This window comes from Syngnathus acus, chromosome 15 (genome assembly GCF_901709675.1).
Source record: "Syngnathus acus chromosome 15, fSynAcu1.2, whole genome shotgun sequence".
Taxonomy (NCBI): domain Eukaryota; kingdom Metazoa; phylum Chordata; class Actinopteri; order Syngnathiformes; family Syngnathidae; genus Syngnathus; species Syngnathus acus.
The window spans coordinates 13,992,421-14,017,263 of NC_051100.1; the positions used below are offsets into that span (position 1 = coordinate 13,992,421).

General features: G+C 47.4%; 1 protein-coding gene across 6 annotated transcripts; it reads left to right on the forward strand.

Annotated features, from left to right (window-relative positions):
- The first annotated feature begins 3 nt into the window (after window positions 1–3).
- On the forward strand, window positions 4–12,793 carry znf318 (zinc finger protein 318). Of its 6 annotated transcripts, XM_037272067.1 has the most exons (12): window positions 8–413; window positions 581–681; window positions 3,097–3,442; window positions 4,291–5,371; window positions 5,608–5,702; window positions 5,762–5,861; window positions 6,480–6,817; window positions 6,930–7,094; window positions 7,345–7,438; window positions 7,533–7,651; window positions 9,101–10,429; window positions 10,478–12,233. In XM_037272067.1, exons 1-12 carry the CDS (start codon window positions 162–164, stop codon window positions 11,522–11,524), a joined length of 5,067 nt encoding a protein of 1,688 aa, XP_037127962.1. In that variant the 5' UTR covers window positions 8–161; the 3' UTR covers window positions 11,525–12,233. The 6 variants fall into 6 exon arrangements, with proteins under 6 accessions (XP_037127965.1, XP_037127961.1, XP_037127962.1 ...); XM_037272070.1 differs by lacking the exons at window positions 9,101–10,429; window positions 10,478–12,233 and adding an exon at window positions 12,510–12,793 and having other exon boundaries at window positions 4–413; XM_037272066.1 differs by having other exon boundaries at window positions 7–413; window positions 6,933–7,094; window positions 9,101–12,233.
- Window positions 12,794–24,843: the final 12,050 nt, after the last annotated feature.

Sequence of the window (24,843 nt, forward strand, 5' to 3'; positions counted from 1 at the left end):
GAAGGAGGAGGCTAGCTAGACTAGTAAGCATCGCATTGTCGAAACGAAGCTTTAGCTTCCGCCTGTGGTTTTGTTGGCTCCACTTTTCAGCACAAAGCCGTGCGCAAGGACCGGCAGCGTCTGTTGCTTTCGGTTCGATCGTTGTTAGTTCTCGTCGGAACATGTTCCGCGGTCGGCCTCCGCCGAGGGGCTCTTATGGGCCGCCTTTCGACAACTGCGGCCCGCCGCCGCCGCGGCTGCACCCGCATCCGAGAGGCGATGAGCGAAATCGGGCCAGATCACCGCACCACTCGGACTACCACCACCGCGGACACCCCGACTACCATCGCCCTCCGCCGCACCGCAGCTACTATCCTCCCGCTTCAGCAGGACACCGAGGCGGGCAGCACCGCTCCGCTGCTCCGCCCCGAGAGGTCAGAGCAATCAAACACGCACACGCGCAACTTTCGGTTTTGCACACGAGTGGCTTGTTCCGGGCTTGTGCTCGGTAGCGGGACGAAGAGATAAAAAAAAGTCTCAAGTTTTTTTGCAGTGTTCAATGAAAATAGTTTATCGGACGCGATGACAAACTTGTTTGCAGAGGTCGCCGTCTCCTTGCCATCGTCTTCCCGTTGACCACAAACTCGTCATCACGGTGGGCAACGAGCTGACCAGCTCCACGACTCCGCGTCAGCACGACAGGTCCGAACTTCTTATTCGCTCATAAACCTACGTAGCAATGTGATAACGTTTCTCATAAATGACAGTCTAGCTCAGGGGTGGGCAAAGTTTTTGACTCGCGGGCCGAACTGGGTTCTAAATTTGGACCGGAGGGCCGAACCAGGAGCAGATGGACGTAGTGTTTGTGTGAAGTAATATAAGCGACCTGTAAAGGTCATTGCATAAAAGATTTTGGCCTTTAGTAGGTAATAAAGCATGGATATTCCAAACAAGTTTTTTGAAAACAAATGCATTTATTAACAGCATTAAAAAAAAAATCACTAAAAAACTGCTATCAGTGATTCTCATAAAATACGACACTATTATTATGAATAACAGTCTCCATCACTTCAGTGCCTGCAGGTCAGATTAATGAAAAATGTTTATCTTATGAGATCACATCAAACAGCAAACATTCTGACCAAATATATCATCTTGAAGAATCGGTGAAAGCATACATCCAAATAAAGTAATCAAAACGGCAACACGGTGAGGGGTATCTGAACATCAGAGCAGAGTTTTAACTCACAAACACCTGGTAACAGAGGTGAGGAAACGGGAAACACTTCCTTAAAGTAAGCCTTAAGAACTTTACAGGTTAAGATTAGTCGCAAACAGGTGGTGCATCAATGTCCTTGAGCATCCTGCATTGTTTGAAAATGAGAATGGTCGCTAGTTTCAAGCCCTGCTATGTGTACAAATCATATTCAAAATGCATTTTTTTACAACAAACTTGAGAGCCTCCCCTTCATTTTCAGTGGGAACAGTGTTGTTGGTCTCCCTTTTTTGCTAGTGCATCATAGTCTGGAGTAAGATTTGTTGTGGCAATTCTTAGGAGAGATCCGTTTACCTCGATCTGTGACGGGTTGATGTGGCTAAACGTCAAGTCGCGTACGTCGAGCCAAATTGGCCACTCTTTTAACATTCGGCACTCACTTCTTTTCTTCGGGCCATTCATTTTAATGGAAGGATTCCAGGGGAAGGTTTGTGGGTGGCTTTAGCGTAAAACTGTATCTGAAAGCTCAGCGAGCGAATTACAAGAATGCTGTCGTCACAGCCCACGCTCTAAATTCGGGACTGATACAAATAGAGCGCGAGTGCGCCATGTCCGTACTACTGAGTACGTACGTACACGCACTTGTGAGTGTGCACCGAGCTTTCTGACACGGCTTCCGGTAGTAAATGCGCAGGCGAGCGGTTCCCCATCTACTGGGGAAACGCAGTCATTGCAGGCAAAATGACAAAAAAAAAAGTTTAATAATACAATTAATTCAGGGTTGGCGGGCCGGATTAAACGGTCCCGTGGGCCGGATGTGGCCCGCGGGCCGTAGTTTGCCCACCCCTGGTCTAGCTGGAACGGCCACATCGCTTGTTACCGGATCAATACCCCCCCCCCCCCCCCCCCCCCCTTAATGGTGACTGCGAGCCAGTAAGGAACGAGAGAAGGATTGCCGATTCACATGCGTGAATCATTGTGCATTGCCAATCCTTCACTCCCCAGTTTTTCCCAAAATGTCAAAAGCCTTTCATATCTGGAAACAGGCCAGATCGCCATACCTACCGCTTGGGCTACCAGAACCGCAGACACCTCGCGGCAGCATGCTCAGTGGTAAAGTGGCGTTCTCCCAACCAAGAGGTTGGTGGTTTGATCCCCAGCCATATGTCTAGATCAGTGGTTCCCAAAGTGGGCGGTACCGCCCCCCTGGGGGCGGTGGAAAGATCTGGGGGGGCGGTGAGGAAGAAAGGGGCGGTAGGGGGGCGGCAGTCGATTTGTACACAACACGCCGCTCTGGCCCAGTCAGATCCGACAGCATAGACTACAAAAGCAAAAGCTCAGGTTTGTAATTTCAAGCTTGTAATGTTCAGAATTTTTCTGTTTCTGAGAAACAAACTCAGTGCTCCCACTAATTCAACGTAATGGTAATGATATTATAAATGTATTATTTATTTATTTATATAAATGTATTATTTATTTATATAAATGCCGGTCCGCGAAAATATTTCTGACATGTAACCGGTCCGTGGCGCAAAAAAGGTTGGGGACCACAGCAGCAAACCAAATATCAAGAAAGAGGTGTTTGTTTCCATATGTGCCTTGGGGGGGGGGCGCTAGGAATTCACTGGGGAGCCAAAGGGGGCGCCAGCCTGCAAAAGTTTGGGAACCACTGGTCTAGATCATATTACACGCACCATAATCTTGTTTATGTACAAAAGCCTCAACAACCTCAGTGAATGAATAACTCATCAATGGTCATCCCTTAATGGTTTTGTTTTGGAGAATATTTTAAGCGTGCTGGTCACACGTTTTGGAGAAAATCCCTCAAACATGTCACTCAGAGACCGATTGCCCACCATGGAAATGGAGGATGTCAACATTGGCTGTGTGTGTCGCCACAGAGACAGAAGTCCGGACCGCAGTTGCATCCGCAGCAGAAGTCGCGCAAGGAGCAAGAGCCGCCATCGCAGCCAGCGGCGCAGTAAGTCTCGGTCCACGTCCAGAGGGCGCAGTCGAGGGCGGGCGTCCAGCCGGGCCTCAAGCCGGGCCCCAAGCCGGGCCAGCAGTCACAGCAGGAGGCGCAGCTCCAGCAGCAGCTCCAGCAGCAGCTCCAGCAGCCCCCGTGCCAAACCTTTCAGCGAACTGGAAGTGGCTCGTCGCAGGAAGGAGCAGGAAGAATTGTTGTGTCTGCCCACCAAGTCCATCCTCAAGAAACGCTCCGACTACGAGCACTCACCGTTGGTCAGGGTGCGTTCCTTCCGATGACCACATTGAACACATTGAATATACACATTGAACGCGCCCTGGTCCTTTTCAGGTGGCTCGGTGGTGCACTGGTTCGGAGGGTGCGCATTCGATTCCACCCAGTGTGGAGTTTGCATGTTCTCCCCGTGCCTGCGTGGGTTTCCTCCGGGAATCCCCACCTCCCTAAAACAAGGCTGATTGAGCACTCCAAATTGCCCATAAGTGCGAATTGTTGTTCGTCTCTGTGTGCCCTGCGATTGGCCGGCCCAGTTCAGGGTGTCCCCCCGCCTACGATGACTGCTGGGATAGGCTCCAGCACACCCGCCACCCCTGCGGGAACAAGCGGTACAGAAGATGGATGGATGGTCCTTTCCAAAGTACCCAAAAGTACCTCGACAGAAGCTAACTGGCCTTGTAGTAAACTCAGTCACATCGGCACATTGAATCGCTCTGTGCTGAAGAAGGCGACTGTTCAAGTTGCGATTGCTTTGAAACTTGAGTGGTGCAGTGAAAGTGAGCGGCGTTGCCTCATGCGCGTTCACCCGGCCAGCATGGCCTCCTTAAGGTGGCGACTTGAAGCGACTTTTTCAATCCCGTCCTTTGTCACTTGGTCCTGTCTTAAGCTGCGCCGTGGTTCTGTTGCTTTGCTAACATCTTTTTTTCCTCACGGGCTGCGCAACTGGTGACATTTGCAACCAAAAGGAGGCTTCAGAAACTTGAGCTGACCACCTTTTGTATTTGGGACTGTGCCAAAGGACACCGACTGCAATTTGGTGCCAATAGTTCTGGTGCCGGTCCCCATGCCGTCTTTGTTCACGAGGTGACTTTGTGTGTGCGTTTGTGTCGTTCAGACTTGTGACTCGGGCCTGTCTCACGTAGCGGAGGAGCTCCTGCGGGCCGTGAAAGGAATGGATTCGGCCGCCGTGGCGTCTGTGTTGAACGAGCTGCGGTCCGACCCGCAGATGTCGCAGCGGGCCGACTTCAACGCGGAAATCAAGGAGATCCTGAATTTGCTGGACCTGGCGGCGGTGGCCCAAGAAGCCAAGAGTTTGGCCACTGATATTGACGACGAGGAGAAGTTCCTGTATGGAGACTCGGTAGAACCCGAGATAGTGGTTCCGCCCGAGCCACTCCAGAACCACGCCTTTGATCTGTACGGCGATGTCACGGAGGACGTTCTCTACGACGATCTGCTGCCAGCCACCATACCTCCGGTGGTCTCGCCTACCATTGCTGGCGAGGTCTGTACGAATTGGACCCCCTCGGCTCACGCCTCCGTTTCCCATGCTTCCGAACCGCCGCCGGACGAGGAGAACGATCAGCAGGCACTGGAAGACTACCAGAAGCTTCAGAACCTCTTGAAGACCATTGGCTTGGATCTGGGTGTGACAGAGATCAGCAAACTGGCTGCCAGGACCAAGGAGCGCTTGCATGGAAATAAGATGCCCAAGCGACGGCGTACACGTTACTCCTCCGGCAGCTCTGACGAAGGTCGCAGCAGGCGCAGCCGCAGCTCAGATGAGGAAGAGGAGGACGACGACAAACGGGTCCGCCACGCCAGACGTGCGGGCAGTTGGAGCAAAGATGTCGGTAGCGCTATAAGTGAGGTGCTTCAGCAAACGGCCGCCATTGACACCGCAGCCCCTTTGTCGACGACGCCCGTCCCTGCGACCGTGGCCGTCCCTCCCTCCTACCCGCCCTCGCATGCTCCAGGTATGCTGGCGCCCAGCTATCTGTCGCCGGGCTACGGCCAGTACAGGAACTTCCTGCCATACGCGCAACCGCAGTGGCCACCTTTGTACCCGCCCCCAAGCTTGCTGCCGACACCTGGCGCCACCAACTTCCCGCCGACGCCCAGTGCCAACAACTTCCTGCAAGCTCTGCCGTACCATGCAGCTGAGCCCCAGCCGTCGGCACTTCCTGAGGTTAAAGGTCAGTCGGTGTCCGCTTAGCCGAGGGCCGGTTGTCCGTTTGATTGGATGACAAGTAAATCTCGGAAGGGAAAAAGCAACGAGTGAAACTTGTCACTGAGTGAAAATGTCCCTGTTGTTTGCTTTTGTTTCTTTGGGGGCGGGCATCAATTTAAAGATAAATGTCATCCGGGGCCTTTAATTGCAGCCCCAGCTTGGCCCGTGACCCTTGAAGGGTGACCTTGGTTTGTTGTTCAGGTGCCGTAAAGACTCCTTGGATCTCCGGGAAGGGAGCGGGACCGGCTTTCTGTCAGGTGTCAGAGCAGGAGAACAACGAAAGCCAGAAGCAGAAGGTTGGTGCGCTTTCTCCCCTTGCCATCGCCAAGAGTCTTGCCGATGACCTGGTTTTCAGGTTCTGGAGGAGCGGGAGAACCTGAGACAGGAGCGAGAGCAGCGCATGAAAAAGAAGGAGTACCTCATGAAGGAACTGGAGCGACTACGCAAGCAACAAGGTAGCGCATGCACGCACACCAGCGGGAGTGTCCGTCATGACGTATACTTGTGGGCACCTTCAAAGGCCAGATGCCAACTGTCTTGAAGGGTGACTGCATTAAGGGTGACTGCATTAGGACTGACGGTGCTGTGGCATGAAGGTAGTCAGCCAAAAAGATTCTGGATTAGGACCGTGTATGATGGCCTTTAGGTCAGCGTTGGCTGCTTATTTCGGAGTGGAGCTTTGCTAATAGTTAGTTGAGCCAGCCGGCGAGGCGAGGTGAGACGTCATCCTGAGTGTCGGCAGCAAGCTAATGACCCACTTGGCACATGCGTTGCTCGGAACGCTTGTTTTCTTCTTGCTCCCTTTCGTCTTCCCTGCCTTATTTTGGCGCATTACACTGGACCGAAAATCGCGCTCAGGAATTTGCCCCCAATTCTAAGTGATCACAATGCGTTTCGGTCTGCTCAGTGTTGGCATCTACGCTGTTTGATTGATCTACACGTGGCCTGTCCGACACGCCTTTTGACATGACTGACAGTTCCTGCTGTGTTCTTTGCAGCCAGCGCGCCTCTCAAGCATTGCGACAACCGACTGAGTGGCGTTTTTTTTTTTTTTTTTTTTTTTGTGCTTTCAGGCGAGCTGCTGAGGAAGAAGCGTCGCGAGAATGATGGTCACAAAGACCCGCTCCTGCAGGAGATCAGCCTCCTGCAGGAGGACATCATGATGCAGATCTCCAACCTGCGCAAGGAGCACGAGGTGGCCGAGAAGAAGCGCAGTGAGATCGATAAGGTGGCGCTCATCCTGGGGCTCGGACCCTCTGACCGTCCCCGTTCGACATCCCGGGTGGCGCAGGAAGCCCACGCGCTGGCCAAGCCCGATATAAGTAGGTCCCGCATGCAGCACAGTCCAGAGCACCAACAAGATGGCGAGCGCCAACAAAATGACGCTGGCGGCGGTGGCATCTCCCTGAAGGTACAAACAAATCAACAAGCTCTTCATGGAACACTTCAAAACAACACTTGAATGTTGTGATCAAACCTTTTGCCATCACAGCAATGCTCACAATCATATCTTTATTTCTTAGCAGGACGTGTCAGAAGCAAACCGGCGACTGCTCATTCCCGCGACTCCGCCCCCTGAGCCCTTTGAATACTACGACGCTGGGAACCATTGGTGCAAAAGCTGTAACCTCATCTCGGGATCCATGTTTGATTTTTTTAACCACCTGCATAGCAAAACCCACCGCAAGGTTTGTCATGCTTGACCTTTTTGGACTTTTACTTGAGTATGTGTCACATGTCATGACTTAGCCAAATGGTCGTTAATTCTGTCAGATTTCCGGATGTCGTCTGTTGGGCCAAACTCGAGGCCTATCTGAATTTTGGCAGGTTTTTTTTGTTTTGTTTTTTCCCCCCGTCTCCCTGTCTTTTTAACATCTCGTGACCAAACTTGCTCTTTTTGCCAGTTTCAAGCTGATGTTGCCTCCGGGTCTTTTCCAGACTCTGGACCCTTACGAGCGTCCGTGGGCCTCCTCACCCACCCAAGCAGCGAAGAAAGCACAGACTGAAGAGAAGCTAATGAAACCGGCCAAAGGTACCTCATGTCTATCATCTGGTCATGCGTGCGTTTGGGACGTCTTGAGGTTCCTGGTTGACTCTGTCACATTTATTGTGGTGCTATCTTGCAGGTTCTGAGTTCTTATTTCCTGTGCGCGGATTTTTCTGTTTGCTGTGTGAAAAGTTCTTTGGAGACGCAATCTGCGCAGAAGAGCATGTCACCACTCACGGCCACAACGACAACTACAAGGTATTGAACAGCCGCCTGTGTCGCCTCCTGTGACAGCAACTCTGCGAGTTTGACCTGGCACGTTAGCTTTAACTTTGGCATTGGGCAGAATCCTCATATGTCCAAAAGCATCACTTTGCCGGGGACCCCCAAAATGGCAGCTTTGTTCAATCGTTAGCATTGCGCAAGCCACACTTTAGATTGCTCAATCATTTGTAAAAGTAACACCCACATGTGTTGACTGACCAAAAGTATCAATTTTTGAAACAAATACAGTAATCCCTCCATATATCGCGGTTCATTTATCGCGGCTTCAGTACATCGCAGATTTTTTTCCAAATTAAAAAAATAAATCAAAAATTCAAAATAAAACTTCTAAATTGAGGAATTATGGCACGAAAGTTTCCCACACGCCAGCAGAAGGCAGGGAGTGCACACACAATTGCAGTACCTTGTTATAAAAAAAGTTGTTATAATAAGAGTTCTCAAAACATATTTACAGTATTGTACCTTTTTATAAAAAAAATATAATCGTAAAAGAGTTCTAAAAACATATTTACAGTATGTACACTTGTACCTTGTTATAAAAAAGTTGTTATAATAATAGAAGAGTTCTAAAAACATATTTACAGTATACTTTAGTTACATCTACATATGTGACACACACACACACACACATTTTCTGAACCGCTTAATCCCCACGGGGGTCGCGGGTGTGCTGGAGCCTATCCCAGCCGTCAACGGGCAGTAGGCGGGGGACACCCTGAACCTGTTGCCAGCCAATCGCAGGGCACACAGAGACAAACAAACGTTTGCACTCGCACTTAGGGACAATTTGGAGTGCTCAATCGGCCTACCAAGCATGTTTTGGGGATGTGGGAGGAAAATATCGCGGGTGGTCTTGGAACCAATTATCCACGATAAACGAGGGATTACTGTATGATATGTGACTTGTGAGGCTTTGGCCCGAGGCCGGAGATAAGAGCCACGTGTAAAGCGTCTTGGAGTGTCTTTCACCCTCACCCAGGCGTCGGGAACCTATGGCTCGCGAGCCAGATACGGCTCTTTTGGTGATGTTATTAAAAAGAATACATTAGTACACTCGAAAATGTGTTGGTCTTAATTAAAATACATGCATTTAATTGTATCTAGCCTATCATTTTTTTTTAAATGGTATGGCTCTCACAGGAAATTATTTGTAAAAAATGGGCATGTATGGCTCTGTCCGCCAAAAAGGTTCCCAACCCCTGCCCTAACCCTCAAGCAAAGCAAGCAAGGTGGCGGCTCCTGCTTTTGGCCGTCAGCTGTATTGCATGTGGTTGTCGTGGTGACACATTTGCTGGCGTCTTTCTGATTGGCCCAATTCCATTCTGCACTGAATTCAGAACATCTGAGTTCACACTATTCCACAGCCTGTCGTTGGGAATCTTTGACATTACCATTTTTTTCTTCTCTCATCCACTTGTTCAGAAAAAAATGCACAAGAATCCCCTCTATGAGCAGAGAAGGAATCTGGATCGCCAAGCTGGGCTGGCCTCCAACCAGACAGGCAAAAAATGTAAACATGAAGAAGACAAGGGTGAGAAAACCAAAGGCAAAAAGGAGAGAAAAGGTGAAAAGGACTTTGGCACAGAGGTTGCCTCATCCAAAGCTGGTCAGGAGGAAGAGAGAGCCAAAGTGTTGAAGAGGGAAAATGATCTTCAAACTATGAGGATGTCTTGTTATGCCAGGATAGAAGAGGAGGACAAATTGAGATCCAAGAAGAAAAGTGACAAGTGCCATTGGGCTGTAGAGGAAGAGGAGAGGCCCAATTGGAGGAGAGATGAGCAAGAACAACACAAACAAAGCCAAGAAGGACGTCGGTATCGGAATCACAAGCAGGAAGAAGAGCAGTACGAGCGCCGGCCACAACATGACGACAGACACAAGTTAGACAAACACCAGCGTGAACAACAAGACAAGGAGAAGAACGTGCAAAGTGCCTCAGAGCAAGTGGAAGCTGTGCTCAAGCCCTACCACCCGCCCAAAGTCATCTGCGGACCCAGTCTGGCCATGAGAGCCAAACTACTCAAGCAGAACCCGGACGCCGCAAAGCTGCCAGCGACCCTCGGAAAGTTCACCTGGAAGAAACGGGAGAACCAGCTAGCTAAAGATGCCCAGAAAGCGGCTGCCGAGTTCATCAAGGACGACCAACAAGATGCCAATGACGACTCGTTTGCAAAGTCTGTGGCCTTCGCTAAGGAAATTGCGCAAAAGTTATCTGGTACCGGCAGCTCATTGGCGCCGTGGGTGTCGAGTGGCGCCAACCCGTCGCCAGTGCCTGCCGACTTTTCGGCCCCTCCTGCAGCTCAGAGGAGAAAGTGCACTGTGATAAAACCCGCAGCTCTTAGCACCGGCAACCCCTTCGTAGTTCGTCAGGGCTCACCCACACCGGACAGAGCCATTTTTCCTCCTCTTGAGAGACTGCCGGAAGCCAAGCGGGACACCCTCAATCCAGCCGCTTCCAAAACCGAGTCCCAGCCTGGCCAACTTGTGTCTCAGTCTCACCTTTTGTCTGATCCCAGAGCAGTGTTCCCAGCATCGAGTCCCACCCTCGCATTTGTCAGACCAGTGCTGACCACATTCCATTCTGCACCGTCGGGCTTGGGCTCATCCTTACCTAGGTCAAGTTCTACCCTAGGCGTTGTTAGACCAGCCCCGCCTCAGTTCCCTTCGATCCCATCGGACACCAGCTCTTTACCTGGGTCAAAACCAGCCTCGTCAGCGAGCAAACCAACTCAACCCGTGTCGAAGCCTGAGGTTAACTCAGCCACTCCCCCGCCATCGAGACCCGAGGTTAAGCCTGAGGTTCACTGGGCCACTCCCCTGACTTTGAGGCCTGAGGTTAACTGGGCCACTCCCCTGCCTTTGAGGCCTGTTAATCCGGCTCCCCAAGTGTCGCAATTTGTTCAGTCACCCATTGAAGTGGAAATGGTGGACATGGAGCCAGATGTGGCCGCTCCCGGTGTCCCAGAGAGTGAGCAGACTCACATGGTATTTGTCAAACCACCGCCGCCCTTCAGCATGGTGGATGGCGCTCAGAAGTCTGACAAACCAAAAACTAACCTGGCTGCTGCTAAAGCCCAGGATTTATTTGGTATCTTCTACAGTTCAAAGGACAAGACGGGACCCTTGTCCTTGTCAAAGTCAGGGGTAGTAGACATAAGTGAGACCCAAAGAGGTCCATTTATCACTGAACCAGTGGCGCATTCTGCAGCTCAACCTTCAAATGAATCTCCTCAGCCAGATTCCGCATTGCCAGAAAGGCTCCAATTGCAGTCCGAATCAGAGCTCCTAATCAAATCAGTTTGGTCTTTGCAGACCACCCCCGAGCGAGCACCTGAGGGAGTTCTGCTTGACACTTGTGTTGCGAGTCCACATGGAGAGGGTCCTGAAAGCACGCCAGCACATGCGTCGCAAACTCAGCATGTTAAAACTTGTGAAGCCAAACCAGATGATGAAAACCCGAGGAGCTTTCCAGAACCACGCCGCGAAACATCGGCCAAGCTCAAATCTATTCCCGCTCCTAGAATGCCAGGGAAAACTGCAAAAAAGAGAACTCCTCCATCCTCCCATGTCCCCATCCGACAAACCCGATCCCAAACCAGGCTGCATCATCTCGAGCAGACCGTAGAAGATGCTGACCACAAGCGCTCAGAGTCTCTAGGAGACGCTGAGCCAGACCTCTCAGATTCTCCAGCAGATGCTGACCTCAAACTTTCAGAGTCTGCAGGAGATGCTGACCAGAAACCCTCAGAGTCTGCAGGAGACGCTGACCCCAAGCTCTCGGAGTCTGAGGGAGATGCTGACCGAAATGTCTCAGAGTCTGCCCAAGATGTTGACCAAAAACTCTGAGTCTGCCTAAAATGCTGACCAGAAGCTCTTGGAGTCTGTAGGAGATTCTGACCAGACGCCCTCAGATTTTGCTGACCAGAAGCTCTTGGAGTCTGTAGGGGATTCTGACCAGAAGCCCTCAGATTCTATTGGCCCAAAGCCAGTTTGCAGGAAATTCTGACCAGAAACCCTCAGATTCTGCTGAAGCCATTGGAGTCCCCAGGAGATGCTAAACCAAATCTCCCTGGGACACCTCAAAATGACGAGACAATATTAATCTCTACTCTTTTGGACTCCTTGCTAATTTCAACCTAGAGTAGGAGGAGACACAAGGGAGGCTCTCGTTTGAAGGCTTTGTTCGTCAACTTTCTTTTGGTTTTTCATCTGAGAATTCAAGACTTGGATAACATGTTCTTCTCTGTTATACAGGGATTGGTCCCGTACCTAGAGTACCACGTAACAAAAAAAAGAAAAAAAAAGTCATTCCAAGATTACAAACAAAAGGATTTTTTTTCCTCATTTCTTTTCCTGGCTGAACATTTGTGAGGTAAAGTACGCTTTACTTTTTCTATTCAACTTGAGTCGTACTGTTAGTAGATTTGCGTAGGTGGTCTTCCGCTTTGAAAAATGATGGACTGGTGCTTGTAAACTTAGTCTAGGAAATCCATAACATTTGGTTCCCTCTGCTTGTCTTGTGCAACCATGTTTTAATAAAAGTTACTTTGGGACACTTTTTCTCCTGTCCTTTTTAAAAATCAATGACAGTTTAGCTGTAGTATGCATCAATCAACTATAGGTCACATAGAAATGAAAAAAGTCACAAATGAATGAGTACTATTGGTTAATATAGAGTAAGTGTTTGTAATTGTAGCTCCAGCATAGAAGATGACAAATGTGTTGTCCATTATTTCTCATTTTAACAGTGCCATTTGAGCTCTGACGGACATCATTGCTGTGCACTTGAGTTGCTTGATGTGGTTTAGTTTACGCTGCTGACAATCTTCAGGTTGAAGGTGTTTCTTGGAGGAGGCCTTGTCGTTCCACTGAGGTGGCCAATCGCAAAAGGGCGTCCACGGGGCGCAAAGCAGATGTGGACGTTGGTGGCCAATGAGGTGACCGCACTGTGAAGAGGAAAGTGACCGAGTGCCGAGCCCGCAGAACAAGCAGAATGCCCAACCGAATCAAGAAAGATAAGTCAAAGTCAAAGTCTGCTTTATTGTCAATTTCTTCACATGTCAAGACACACAAAGAGATCGAAATTGCGTTTCCTACTATCCCACGGTGACAAGACATTATATTATATTATATTATATTATATTACCGTATTTTCCGGGCTATAAGGCGCACCGGACTATAAGGCGCACCTTCAATGAATGGCTAATTTTAAAACTTTATCCATATATAAGGCGCACCGAACTATAAGGCGCATAGAATAGACGCTACAGTAGAGGCTGGGGTTACGTTATGTATTCATTAGATCAGTGGTTCCCAAACTTTTGCAGGCTGGCGCCCCCTTTGGCTCCCCAGTGAATTCCTAGCGCCCCCCCAAGGCATTTATATAAATAAATAATACATTTATATAAATAAATAATGCATTTATATAAATAAATAAATAATACATTTATAATATCATTACCATTACGTTGAATTAGTGGGAGCACTGAGTTTGTTTCTCAGAAACGAGCCGGTCCCATCTAGACGTAATCGGAGACAATGACACCCGAAGTGATTTAAGGTTTGTCTTTTATTGCAGGATGCTTGGTCTCCATGTGTTGAAGCAGTTTTGAATGCTTCACTGCCTGGTTAGTTAGCCTGTCGCCACATATTAGCTTTGCGGGCTCGACTGGGGAAACATGTCACGTGACCGGGACGAGTGTCTTGACCTGAATTAATTGATCGTCGATAAAAAAAAAAATTCTGTGCGGCTTGGCGGCCCGGTACCAAGTGACCCACGGACCGGTACCGGTCCGCGGCCCGGTGGTTGGGGACCACTGCCCTAACCAGCTCAACACAACACGGCGCGTTCTGGCGAGTCCCCAATTTCATGTTGACTTGAACTCAAGATGATGTTGACCGCCAGAATGCGGTTTTTATTATAAGATAATATTCTGAACATTACAAGCTTGAAATTACAAACCTGAGCTTTTGCTTTTGTAGTCTATGCTGTCGGATCTGACTGGGCCAGAGCGGCGTGTTGTGTACAAATCGACTGCCGCCCCCCTACCGCCCCCCTACCGCCCCTTTCTTCCTCACCGCCCCCCCAGATCTTTCCACCGCCCCCAGGGGGGCGGTACCGCCCACTTTGGGAACCACTGCATTAGATGGAGCTGCGCTAAAGGGAATGTCAACAAAACAGTCAGATAGGTCAGTTAAACTTTATTTATAGATTACAAACCAGCGTTCTGACAACTCCGTTTACTTCCAATATGAATAAACAGCTGTTTTATGTGATGTGGTATTTCATTTATCTTTTAACAACAGCAGGGTATAACATGTAGTGCAACATTTATATCACATAATGGAGGGGAACTTTTCCTGGATTCAATAAACACGTAAAAAACAGTCTGATACTGTTAAGGTAAATCAAACGTTAGCGCTATCACAATATAGTAACACTCGAAATAGTGCAAAGCAATAACAATATATAAATAATAGGGGTGTAAATCGCAGGTTTTGTCACGATACAATATCATCGATACAAAGGACCACGATACGATTATTGCCGATATCTTAAAGCCTGCTGTGATTCATTCACGATACATCACGATATAGTGCTCCACGATCGATATTTTTATTTATTTTTTTTAAATAAAAAATATAGAACAATAACCTGATTTATAACAATTCATACGCAAAATCAACAAGGTACTGCAAACTCTTTATTTAGGAAATTACAAGAGTATTGTAGTATACAAAGTGCTTATTTTAACACTGAACTTTATCGAATTCCTATATTTTTTCTCATATAAGTAAAGAAAAATGAATATTCTTTCTTTTTTTGTAATACCATTAACTTTAAAGTGCATTACTGAACTATTTATTTACAATAATTTTAATTGTCCGTTGAGCCATCTTTTCTTTGGAATCCAAAGTGCTTCCAAACGAATGACTTGAAGCCCAAAGGGGAGCGAATTTCCTCGTCTTCTTGGACACTAGCCATAGCACCAGCCCAGGAGCCGCGTAGTTGTCAGCTCCCCTTTCACGTGCCTGCTCTGCTCACAACACAGCACGCCGCGTACTGCTCCCGGAAAGAGGAAGCAAGCAACAATGAACTGGATTTCAAAATAAAGTCGCGTCTAATGTCCGAGGTCAAACACGGCGATATAAATCGATGTTTACGTTTAGCATCGATGCCAATAAATCGTAGAGCATTATATCGATTAATCGATGTGTATCGATGAATCGTTACACCCCTAATAAATAACTCAACGTTGTTCAAACGTTAACGTCAAACGTCACACAACACAGCACACAAAAAAAACATGTAAAGCTCACTTTATCAAGTTATTCCTCATCCGTGAATCCCTCGAATTCTTCATCTTCAGTGTCCGAATTAAACAGTGGGGCGATTACGGGATCCAACATGCCCGGCTCCGTCTCGTCGGCGTCGTCACTAATCGAGTCGGTGTCGCTGCTGTTGTCTAGCACAGTGGTCCCCAACCTTTTTTGCACCACGGACCGGTTACGTGTCAGAAATATTTTCGCGGACCGGCCTTTATATAAATAAATATATTTATATATTTATTATTTAAATATTTATATATATAAATAGGATGAAATAAAATGATACGACTGGCATAAAAACAAATATAAACCACATAAAAATAAAACGTTGAATTAGTGGGAGCACCGAGCTCTTTTCTCAGAAATGAGCCGTTCCCATCTAGGCGTAATCGGAGACAATGACACCCGAAGTGATTAAGGTTTGTCTTTAAATGCAGGATGCTTGGTCTCCATGTGCCGAAGCAGGTTTGAAGGCTTCATTGCCTCGTTAGCTAGCCTTTCGCCACATATGCGGAGTGCACTTGGCGCGTCAGAGTCACCTGTGGCGATAAATCCATATTTTAAGTAGGACTCCAGAAATGTTCTTTTAAATGCAGCTTTCCTTTTCTTAGAAGTCGTAGCCTCTTCTTCTTCAGTGTCCTCATTGGACGTTTTTACCTTTCCGAAGAAGCTTTCCAAACTTCTCTGTTTCTTGCTCATTTTTGCTTGCCTCGCGGGCTTGACTGTGGTGACATGTCACGTGACCGAGACGAGCGCCCTGTGTCAAGAGTCCTTATTTTTCAGATGCACCGACAGATGTAATTGGGAGAGATTCGCCAAATTTTTTATATTTTTTAAAATAAATTCTTACTCATTTTTGCTAGCTTTGCGGGCTCGACTGGGGAAACATGTCACGTGACCGGGACGAGCGTCTTAACCTGAATGAATTGATCGTCAATGAGAAAAAAAAAAAAATTATTATTATTATTTTATTTTTATTATTTTTTATAATAATAATCCGCGGCCCGGTGGTTGGGGATCACTGGTCTAGCAGTTCAGTGACAATTCCTGCCTTCCTGAAAGCTCGGACCACAGTTGAGACTGATATATCAGCCCAGGCATTTACGATCCACTGGCAGATATTGGTGTATGTCGTCCGGCGCTGTCTCCCTGTCTTGGTGAACGTGTGTTCGCCTTCTGTCATCCACTGTTCCCACGCAGTTCGCAGTCTAGCTTTGAATGCCCTGTTGACACCAATATCTAGCGGCTGGAGTTCTTTTGTCAATCCACCCGGAATGACGGCGAGTATTGAATTAGTGTGCTTCACTTGTTTTTTGACACCATCTGTGATGTGGGAGCGCATGGAGTCGTAGACCAATAGGGACGGAGCTGTGTGAAAAAAGCCACCCGGCCTCTTCACGTAAATTTCTCTCAACCATTCGCTCATCTTTTCTTCATCCATCCATCCCTTCGAGTTAGCTTTGATGACGACGCCGGCTGGAAAGTTTTCTTTTGGCAAGGTCTTCCTCTTGAAAATAACCATGGGTGGAAGTTTATGGCCATTAGCCTGGCAAGCGAGAACTACAGTGAAGGAGGACTTCTCATTCCCTGTGGTGCGAACGTTTGCCGTGCGTGCTCCCGTTTTATCCACAGTGCGGTTCACAGGAATATCGAAGGTGAGTGGAACCTCGTCCATGTTGGTGATGTGCTCTGGCCGGATCTTTTTTTCAGTAATGTTGTTTTTGCAATATGCGCGGAAAGTGGCCAGCTTTTCTTGGTAGTCTTTTGGCAGTTGCTGTGAAACAGTAGTCCGTGTGCGGATGGAGAGATTACGTCTTTTCATGAACCGAAAGCACCAAGAAGGACCGCCTTTAAAATCGTTAATGTTAAGTTCGCTTGCTAGCGCTGTTGCCTTCATTCGAATAGTGATTGTACTGACACTTCTACTTGCTGCTCTCTGTTCAACAACCCACTGTTCGAGTTTGTCCTCCAACGGTAGCCATCTCGCCTTGCTCCCTCGGAAACTCCGTTTAGTTTTCTTTACTTGGCGCAGGTCGTCTTCTTGCTTCCTCCACTTCCGCACCATTGATTCGTTAACGTTAAATTCCCTGGCTGCTGCTCTATTCCCGTGTTCTACTGCGTGACTGATTGCCTTGAGTTTGAACTCTGCGTCGTAGGCGTGTCTCTTAGTAGGAGCCATTTTGGGGTCTGTACGTAAACAAACAAATGGAATGAGACGGCGCCTCGCGCAGTCATATATCCCAGCATGCACCGCGCGCTTCTTCTACGGGGGACGCGCAGTCATATATCCCAGCATGCACCGCGCGCTTCTTCTTCTACCGCGCGCTTCTTCTTCTACGGGGGAAAATGAAATCAGCCAGCGGCTGCTTACTGTATTGATCCATATATAAGGCGCACCGGACTATAAGGCGCACTGTCGACTTTTGATAAAAATTAAGGTTTTTAGGTGCGCCTTATAGCCCGGAAAATACGGTATATAGGTCCACGGACAACGAAACATTCAAGTAAACAATACAAAAAGTAAAAACAAGAAGGCACATACAATGAATAATAAGAGCAATGAATAAATAACAAATAAATAAGAGCAACATGATTGAAATGGAGCAATTGTGCATACAGCAGACAGTCAGGATATAGCGCAAAAGTACAGGAGTAGTGCAAGGCAGCCAACAGGGCCCAAAAGGCCAGGACGTTATGCAGCCGAGGGTGGAGGGGGGAGAGAGTTCAGGATCCCAACAGCCTGGAGTATGAAGCTGTTGGTGAGTCTGGTGGTGCGGGAGCGCAGGCTTCTGTACTAGGGGTGTAACGATTCATCGATACACATCGATTAATCGATATAATGCTCTACGATTTATTGGCATCGATGCTAAACGTAAACATCGATTTATATCGCCGTGTTTGACCTCGGACATTAGACGCGACTTTATTTTGAAATCCAGTTCATTGTCGCTTGCTTCCTCTTTCCGGGAGCAGTACGCGGCGTGTTGTGTTGTGAGCAGAGCAGGCACGTGAAAGGGGAGCCGACAACTACGCGGCTCCTGGGCTGGTGCTATGGCTAGTGTCCAAGAAGACGAGGAAATTCACTCCCCTTTGGGCTTCAAGTCATTCGTTTGGAAGCACTTTGGATTCCAAAGAAAAGATGGCTCAACGGACAATTAAAATTATTGTAAATAAATAGTTCAGTCATGCACTTTAAAGTTAATGGTATTACAAAAAAAGAAAGAATATTAATTTTTCTTTACTTATATGAGAAAAAATATAGGAATTTGATAAAGTTCAGTGTTAAAATAAGCACTTTGTATACTACAATACTCTTGTAATTTCCTAAATAAAGAGTTTGCAGTACCTTGTTGATTTTGCTTATGAATTGTTATAAATCAGGATATTGTTCTATATTTTTTATTTAAAAAATAAAAATATCGATCGTGGAGCACTATATCGTGATGTATCGTGAATGAATCACAGCAGGCTTTAAGATATCAGCAAATATCGTATCGTGGTTCTTTGTATCGATATGATATCGTATCGTGACAAAACCCGCGATTTACACCCCTATTCTGTACCTCTTCCCAGAGGGCAGTAGATCAAACAAAGTGTGAGCGGGGTGACTCACATCACTCACAATCGTGGTCGCCTTGCGTGTGAGATGGGAGGTGTAAATGTCCTTCACGGAGGGAAGTGAAGCACCAATAATCCTACCAGCTGTGTTCACTATGCACTGCATGTTGTAGTCAGCTTCCACCCCACACAGCGATACAACTGGAGAGGACGCTCTCAATCGTGCCACGGTAGAATGTGGTCATGATTCAAGATTCAAGAGTTTTTTATTCGCCATGTTTGAGCGTGCCAAACAAGGAATTTGACTTCGGTAAAACACACCCTCTGTTCAACATTTAGGTGACTAACAACACTCAGGACATGTGAAAAATGGCAAAAACAGTGTGAAGAGCAGGATGTTATTGCACAGTAATGACTCTGAGACTCTAAGAGTGGTGTGAGTTCATCAGAGCAACAGCCTGGGGGAAGAAGCTGTCTCTGTGTCTGCTGGTTTTGGCGTACCGAGCTCTATAACGCCGTCCGGAGGGGAGTAGTTCAAACAGACTGCAACCTGGGTGAGAAGGGTCTGTAGAGATGTTCGTTGCACGTTTCCTGGTCCTGGACAGGTACAAGTCTTGGATAGATGGGAGGTTGATTCCAATGATCTTTTCTGCAGTCCTGATTGTCCGTTGCAGTCTGTGCTTGTCTTGTTTGGAGGCTGATCCAAACCAGACAGTGATGGAGGTGCAGAGGACAGACTGGATGATGGCAGTGTAGAAGGTCTTCAGAAGCTCTCGCGGCAGGTTGAACTTCTTGAGCTGTCTCAGGAAGTACAACCTCTGCTGGGCCTTCTTCCGGACAGAGTCTATGTGGCCGGTCCATTTCAGGTCCCGAGAGATTGTGGTTCCCAGGAACTTGAAGGTGTCTGTGGAGAGAATAGTATTACTGCGGATAGTGAGGGGTAAAAGTGGTGAAGGGTCTCGCCTGAAGTCCACTGTCATCTCCACGGTCTTGAGCGGGTTCAGCTCCAGGTGGTTTTGGCTGCACCAGTGGACCAGCCGCTCCACCTCTCGTCTGTACGCAGTCTCATCACCGTCCTGGATCAGTCCGATGAGAGTGGTGTCGTCTGCATACTTCAGGAGCTTCACAGGAGAGTCACCTGAGGAGAAATCATTGGTGTAGAGAGAGAAGAGCAGTGGGGAGAGGACGCATCCCTGAGGGGCTCCAGTATTGGTGGTCCGGTTGTCAGATGTGATGCCCCCCAGCCTCACACGCTGTCTCCTGATGATGGCTGGTGGAGCACTTGCTCGCCTGAGTTTCCGCAGGAAGTACAGGCGGCGCTGAGCTTTCTTCGCCAGTGATGCAGTGTTGGTGGTCCAGGAGAGGTCTTCACTGATTTGCACCCCCAGGAATCTGATGCTACTCACTCTCTCCACCACAGCGCCGTTGATGGTCAGTGGCAGGTGTTGGGTGTGACCCTTCCGGAAGTCAACAACAATCTCGTTGGTCTTGCTGACGTTCAGCAGGAGGTTGTTGTCCCTGCACCATGTGGTGATAAGGTGAGAGGGCTTAGCTCAGCCGTTTAATCCGGCCCGCCAAACCTGAATAAATTGTATTAAACTTTTTTTTTTAGGTCATTATCCCTGCAATTACTATGTTTCCTCAATAGATGGGGAAGCGCCCGCCCGCGCATTTACTCCCGGAAGCCGTGTCAGAAAGCTCGTGCAAACTCACAAGTGCGTGTACGTTCTAAGTAGTACTCCGCACTCTATTTCCATCAGTGCCGAATTTCGAGTGTGGGCTGTGACGTCAGCATTCTCGTAATTCGCGCGCTGAGCTTTTAGATACAGTTTTACGCTAATGCCACCCACAAACCTCCCCCTGGAATCCTTCCATTAAAATAAGTGGCCCGAGGAAAAGAAAGAAGTGCCGAGTAGGGGTGTAAATCGCGGGTTTTGTCGCGATACGATATCATATCGATACAAAGAATCACGATACGATATTTGCCGATATCTTAAAGCCTGCTGTGATTCATTCACGATACATCACGATATAGTGCTCCACGATCGATATTTTTATTTTTTAAATAAAAAATATAGAACAATATCCTGATTTATAACAATTCATACGCAAAATCAACAAGGTACTGCAAACTCTTTATTTAGGAAATTACAAGAGTATTGTAGTATACAAAGTGCTTATTTTAACACTGAACTTTATCAAATTCCTATATTTTTTCTCATATAAGTAAAGAAAAATGGAATATTCTTTCTTATTTTGTAATACCATTAACTTTAAAGTGCATTACTGAACTATTTATTTACAATAATTTTAATTGTCCGTTGAGCCATCTTTTCTTTGGAATCCAAAGTGCTTCCAAACGAATGACTTGAAGCCCAAAGGGGAGCGAATTTCCTCGTCTTCTTAGACACTAGCCATAGCACCAGCCCAGGAGCCGCGTAGTTGTCGGCTCCCCTTTCACGTGCCTGCTCTGCTCACAACACAACACGCCGCGTACTGCTCCCGGAAAGAGGAAGCAAGCAACAATGAACTGGATTTCAAAATAAAGTCGCGTCTAATGTCCGAGGTCAAACACGGCGATATAAATCGATGTTTACGTTTAGCATCGATGCCAATAAATCGTAGAGCATTATATCGATTAATCGATGTGTATCGATGAATCGTTACACCCCTAGTGCCGAGTGTTTAAAAAAAGAGTGGACAATTTGGCTCGACCTACGTGTGTGAGCAGACGTTCAGCCACATGAACGTTAACAAAGCCCGTCACAGATGTTGGTTAACGGACCGACACCTCGGCTCTATCCTAAGAATTACCACAACAAATTTTACTCCAGACCATGATGCATTAGCAAAAAAGGGAGACCAACAATAATATTGATTTCGTTATTACTTTATTTAGATGTATTCTTTCACTGATTCTTCAAGATGATGTATTTGGTCAGAATGTTTGCCGTTTGATGTGATTTCGCCTCATTAGATAAACATATTTCATAAAGCTGACCTGCAGACGCTGAAGTGATGGAAACTATTATTCATAATAACAGTGTCGTATTTAATGAGAATCACTGATAGTAGTTTTTTGGTGAAATATTTTTTTAATGCCGTTGATAAATGCATTTGTTTTCAAAAAGCTTTTTTTGGATATCCATGCTTTACTACCTAGTAAAAGTAAAAACCTTTTATGCCATGACCTTTACATGTCATTTCTATTACTTCACAGAAACATCGCAAGTCAAAAAGTTTGCCCACCCCTGGCTTAGGTCATGTTGCTTTCGAAGTGCCTGTGTCTTTAGCGGCTAACAGAGCTAGCTGCTACTCCTAGCCCGCCCGCCATTGCCTCACTTACACCGGTGCGGAACGGCTGCGGCGCGGTCTTGAATAGAAAGCATTGGAGTTGACGAACTCACACTGGCGCGCCGTTGCCGTCGTTCGCTAGCTGTCCGCAAGTCTTCGATTTTTTCCGGACGCCGGTGTACGAGGTGAATCAGGTATATTTAAAACGTTCAGCAAACTCGTTTTTCCTTTTAATTCACGAAATATCACATCTACAACCTACAGACAGATCAATTTCAGCTAATTACACAGCTTGGCATGAGTTGAACATTTGAAAGGCGAAAAAAAGAGTAGAACATGACCAAAAAAAAAAAACTAACAAAACGTGATTAACCATGGTAGAAGAGCCAAAGTCCCAGAAATAATGTCCAGAATACGTATCAATGTGAAATAATGGATGGGTATTGTTTACAAATAGCTCTCTTTTAATCACGTAAACTCAGCGCTTAAGCGTGCACCCCCCTACCCCCACCCCGGCGATCTTGTGGCCGAGATTTCCAGAGACGCGACGCAGTTGATTGCCATCGGTGTGAGTTGCGGTGCACCGGCATTCCTTCCGTGGAGAAACCGCACTGCAGCCTTTCCGCGCCCAGTTTGTGGCTAATTGCATCTACTCGGGTGTTTGGATGGCCTGTATCAGAATCAGCTTTATTGTCAATTCCTTCATGCTAGGACACACAAAGAAACCGAAATACCGTTCCCCCTATCCCACGGTGATGAGACACAGCACACGATTAACACACAAGTAAAACAACGGGGAGAGAGTTCAGGACCCCAACAGCCCGGAGATCACAAACTTCGCCAGTGGCGAGCAGTGCTGGCATCTCACAACAAAGTCCCGGCACCATTCTTCACGGATGTAGACGCACAGTCCACCTCCACGCGATGTTCCCCCTCGTACAATGGCCCGGTCCGCCCGATAGCGCGCCATCCGCTCCAGACGCACAGCAGCTACGCACTGTCCGGTCCGCAGAACTCAGCAGGCATGTTGATGTCCAGCGATCGAACGTCCGCCAGAAGAATGGAAGGCACGGCCGGGCGAGCTGGGGTGGCCGCCAGCCAGGCCCGGACGCCCAACCGGGGGAAGAATAGCAGGCGAGTCCGGCGACGCTCCAGGACGGCGCAGACCGAGCGCCTTTAATGTCCCCGCTTCAAAGTTCAGGTCGCCACAAAACTCGCTTTCGCCGATGTCGAGCAGAACCAGCCCGCCGCACTTGAAGCACAACCCGGTACGACGAGACGAACACACAAAACTGGCGGACAAACCCACATTAAACGACAAAACAAAACACCGTTCGGGACAGAGAGAGGCCGCAGCGTGTGCACGCGCCGCCATCTTACTACTTACAGTGTAGGTATGATTATATACTGTATTGTAATTGCGGAAAAGTCATTGTAATTCAAATACAGTGGGGAGAATAAGTATTTGATACACTGCTGATTTTTCAGCTTTCCCCACTTGCAAAGCATGTAGAAGTCTGTAATTTCTATCATAGGTACTCTTCAACTGTGAGTGATGGAATCTAAGTTCTTGACCAGGTTTGCACACACTGCAACACAGGGATTTTGGCCCACTCCTCCATACAGATCTCCTCCAGAGCCTTCAGGTTTTGCGGCTGTCGCTGGGCCACACGGACTTCAAGCTCCAAAGATTCTCTAATGCAGTGGTCCCCAACCATTTTTGCGCCACGGACCGGCCTTTATATAAATAGATAAATGAATAAATAATACATTTATATAAATAAAGAATACATTTATATAAATAATCAATACATTTATAATAAATATATAAATACGATTAAATACAATGATACGACTGGCATAAAAACAAATACGAAGCGCATAAAAATAAAACTCACCATTACTTCCGTAGCTTTGTTTTGGTTACTGTAACCGCAGAAAATCCCGCTTCACAAAGACACGATGTTGGAAAGGGAAGCAGGGTTTTCATTGCTTTTGTGGCGATCTCGGGATATTCTGCCTTGATTTTAATCCAGTTTTCTTATTCTGGGAAATTTCTTTTTTAGGGCCTACGGGCCTTTTTGGTGTGGCGAATAAATACAATAAAGTAAAATGATACAACTGGCACAAAAACAATTTCAATGCAACTTTACTATAGCAGCGTCGTAACATTGTGCAAACAAGTAATATCCACTGTGCCCCGAACACTCTTTGACTCTGGTCGCTATGGTAACGTTTAAACATGGATGAACAAATAAGATTCAGATACAACACAAAAACAAATATATAGCGAATGAAATGGAGAAATGCCCGCCGCATATTATGCAAAGTGGGCTCGGTGCGTGAGCGTCACCTGTTGCAATAAAGCCGTATTTTAAGTAGGACTATTGAATGCGGGTTTCTTTTTCTTGGGAGTCGTCGGCTCTTGTTCTGTCTCATCACTGAGCCTTTTCCCCTTCACAACGAAACTTTTCAAAGACGTTTGTTTTTTATTCATTTTGCTAGCTTGTTGGTGACAAACTGGCGTTCGCGTGACCGAGATGTAGGGGAGAATCCGGTCGATTTTCAAAATAAACGATCATTCCGGAAATAATGCAATTATTTTTTCTTTCTTGTGCGGACCGGTACCAAATGCTCCGCGGACCGGTACCGGTCCATGGACCGGGGGTTGGGGACCCCTGCGCTGATGGATTCAGGTCTGTAGACTGGCTAGGCCACTCCAGGACCTTGAGATGTTTCCTATGGAGCCACTGGTTAGTTGCCCTGGCTGTGTGTTTTGGGTCGTTGTCATGCTGGAAGACCCAGCCGCGACCCATCTTCAATGCTCTTACTGAGGGAAGGAGCTTGTTGGCCAAGATCTCATGATACATGGCCCCATCCATCCTTCCCTGAATACAGTGCAGTCGTCCTGTTCCCTTTGCAGAAAACATCCCCAAAGTATTATGTTTCCGCCGCCATGCTTCACAGTTGGGATGGTGTCCTTG